Source organism: Sinocyclocheilus anshuiensis, unplaced genomic scaffold (assembly GCF_001515605.1).
Source record: "Sinocyclocheilus anshuiensis isolate Anshui unplaced genomic scaffold, SAMN03320099.WGS_v1.1 scaffold2198, whole genome shotgun sequence".
In the NCBI taxonomy this organism is placed as follows: Eukaryota; Metazoa; Chordata; class Actinopteri; order Cypriniformes; family Cyprinidae; genus Sinocyclocheilus; species Sinocyclocheilus anshuiensis.
The window spans coordinates 71,764-74,435 of NW_015560625.1; the positions used below are offsets into that span (position 1 = coordinate 71,764).

A 2,672-nucleotide genomic window follows, 5' to 3' on the forward strand; every position below is an offset into this window, starting at 1 on the left:
GCTGAATATGTAACGTTTACAGAAGGAAGGAAACATTTCTCACACATTAAACAGCACACTCCGTTTCATCCGCTATTTTTAGATGCATTTCGTCCGTAGAACACTGTTGTAATGTGACGTGACTGACGGAAGTTTTCCGTGCACGGTGAGCAGACACGACTAATCGATAATCACATTCGTTGTGGATTATTTTCTTTATGGATTAGTTGTTGCAGCCCTAGTCTCCACTGACCTTGGTGATGTGTGTGGTGCTGCTGTTGTTCTCTGATGTGATGGTCTGAGCGCTCATGAGGACGCCTGGATCTGAGTCGCCGCTGGCTTCGATCTATAAACACACACACAGATGCATTACAAACACGCCGGCACACTGGAAACGGCATGAGACAGAGTTGAGAGCGCTTCACCTCTGCAGACTCGTACGTGATGGTCTCGGTCTCGGTGTGAACCACAGGAACATCTTTAAGCGCTTCCTCCGACTGCTGATTCACAAACACAGAAAATCACTGGAAGAGTTAATTTGCCAAAACCGATAACTTTTTTTTTTTCTCCCAGAAATCACGTTTTTTTATTTTTTATTGCGCATTCCAAGTAATATCAATCAAACTGCAGTTGGGTTGTTTTGATTAAGTAATAATAACTTAAACAAATACAGGTAATTTACAAAATTAAAGTTCATTGAATGTGAACATATTAAAAAGATGATAACGTAGACGCCTGACAAACGTTGTTGTTGTTGTGATCATAAACTGTATGGATGTGATTACACGCAATACACGGAGCTTTTCCCTCAGTATTGTAACGCGCTGCTTTTGCAAGCTTCCGCGAAAACGTTTCAGCTTTTATTTTCCTTTTTCGCCCTGAAGAAGATATCACCGGTTCATCAAGTTTGTCGAAATTTCGTCGTTTTTTTAAGTGGCGTTTATCGATTTTTGCAAATGAAACACTCGGGAAGTGCTTGAATAACCTACACCACAGATCATCGCTTTCATGATGGCATATTGATATTTCAGTTCATTATAAAGACAACTACTAGCAAACACTAAACTCTTTATATTTCAACAAGAAACTGCAGTTGCAACCCATTAGACTTCTGTAATCTGACGCATTTCAGAAAATTCAACAGGAAAAAGACAAAACAGACAGATTTTTTTTGCATGCAGCATCATGCATTTATATGATGCATGTGAAGTTCAATTAAAAGCTGGGATTTAAAAGGCAATTAATATTCAGTAATATTATGAATTTATCTGCACTGACACTATCAGATGAGAACAAAACGTGAACTCTACTGTCTTCTGTAGATCGTTTTAGAGCTGAAATTGAAATTAACAGTTATTTTCCGGTTTATTAATGTAAATCTGCTTCGAAACAATCTGTATTGTATAAAGCACTATAGAACTATAGGTGACTTGACAATCGGTTTCTCATTCGACCCTTTGTCGAAGCCAAAATCAGGCTAAACATCCTCAACAAATGGAAACGTCCAACTGCTCATGAATAAATTCATCCAGACATGCAGATGTGAAGAATAGAGTGTGTTAAGCAACATCTGTGATCATGCAGCGTTCAGATGAAGACGTGTAATTAATCAGTGACTGATCAAACACTTCCAATCGTGAAGCAAGAAGAGAGAGAGCGTTTCCATCATTAGTGTTATTCCATCACACACGGTGACCCCAGTGCACACTGGGATTGGTTACCTCCATATGAGGTGCTGTAGAAGCACTATGCTTTATTTCCTGTGCAACTTCCTTTTCCTGGTTTGGTCCAGGATCCAGTTCATGCACGTTTGTCTCCATAAGGTCTGATGTTTGAAACCTTGGCTGCTCGCTCAAATGGGAACATGAGGAAGCTTCTTCATCTTTATCGTTGATCATCATCTCTTGAGGTTGGTCTTCCATCTGGTTCTGTGCAGTTGATGATACAGACTTCATATAAAGTGGAAATTCTCCGTAAGGTTGGACGTTGATGGATTCATCCGCAGGTTCCTCTTGATTGAAGAACAAGAGCTGAGAAAGTTCAAACGAGTCTGAAAACACTTGTTCTTGATCAAAACTCTCAATGTTGTTGTTGTGGAACGACACCAACATTTCATTCTCCAGCTCTTGGGTTTCATAGGTGGTTTCTTCCATTGCAGGCTCCTTGTTTTTATCTTCAAACTCACTAATTTGGTGGTTCTGATCCCAGATTTGGAGAATGTTCTCATCTTGGTTTCCAGCAGGAATCTCTTGGGTTTCTGAGTTGGTTTCTTCTCCTTTAGATGGACTTTCCATTGAAGTTTCCTTGATTTCATCTTCAACCTCAATATTTTGGTGTTTCTGATTCAAGATTTGGAGCACGTCTTCATCCATGGTGTCTTCTTCATGGCACATCACTTCTTGATTTCCAGTAGGAATCTCTTGGGTTTCATAGATGGTTTCTTCCAATGCAGGCTCCTTGTTTTTATCTTCAACCTCAATATTTTGGGGTTTCTGATCCCAGATTTGGAGCAGGTCTTCATCTTCTTGGTTTGCAGCAGGAATCTCTTGGGTTTGTGAGCTGGCTTCTTCTTCAGTTGGCGTTTCCTTGATTTCATCTTCAACCTCAATATTTTGGTGTTTCTGATGGCAGATTTGGAGCACGTCTTCATCCATGGCATCCTCTCCGTGGCATATGCCTTTGTGGTTTCCAGC

The 2,672-nt window shown here is 40.3% G+C and overlaps 2 protein-coding genes across 2 annotated transcripts in view; both read right to left on the reverse strand.

The window, feature by feature from the left end:
- The window catches only part of LOC107681928 (band 4.1-like protein 3), a 43,910-nt gene that overhangs the window by 19,911 nt on the left and 21,327 nt on the right, over positions 1–2,672 (reverse strand). Inside the window, exons 10-11 of the mRNA XM_016478300.1 lie at positions 405–479; positions 233–325 (exon numbers count right to left, since the gene is read on the reverse strand). Coding sequence (XP_016333786.1) covers positions 233–325; positions 405–479 — 168 coding nt within the window. The remainder of the gene's footprint in view (positions 1–232; positions 326–404; positions 480–2,672) is intronic.
- Positions 1,642–2,672, reverse strand: part of LOC107681929 (VID27-like protein) — a 1,874-nt gene continuing 843 nt past the window's right edge. The window contains exon 2 of the mRNA XM_016478301.1: positions 1,642–2,672. Coding sequence (XP_016333787.1) covers positions 1,662–2,672 — 1,011 coding nt within the window. The 3' untranslated portion in view covers positions 1,642–1,661.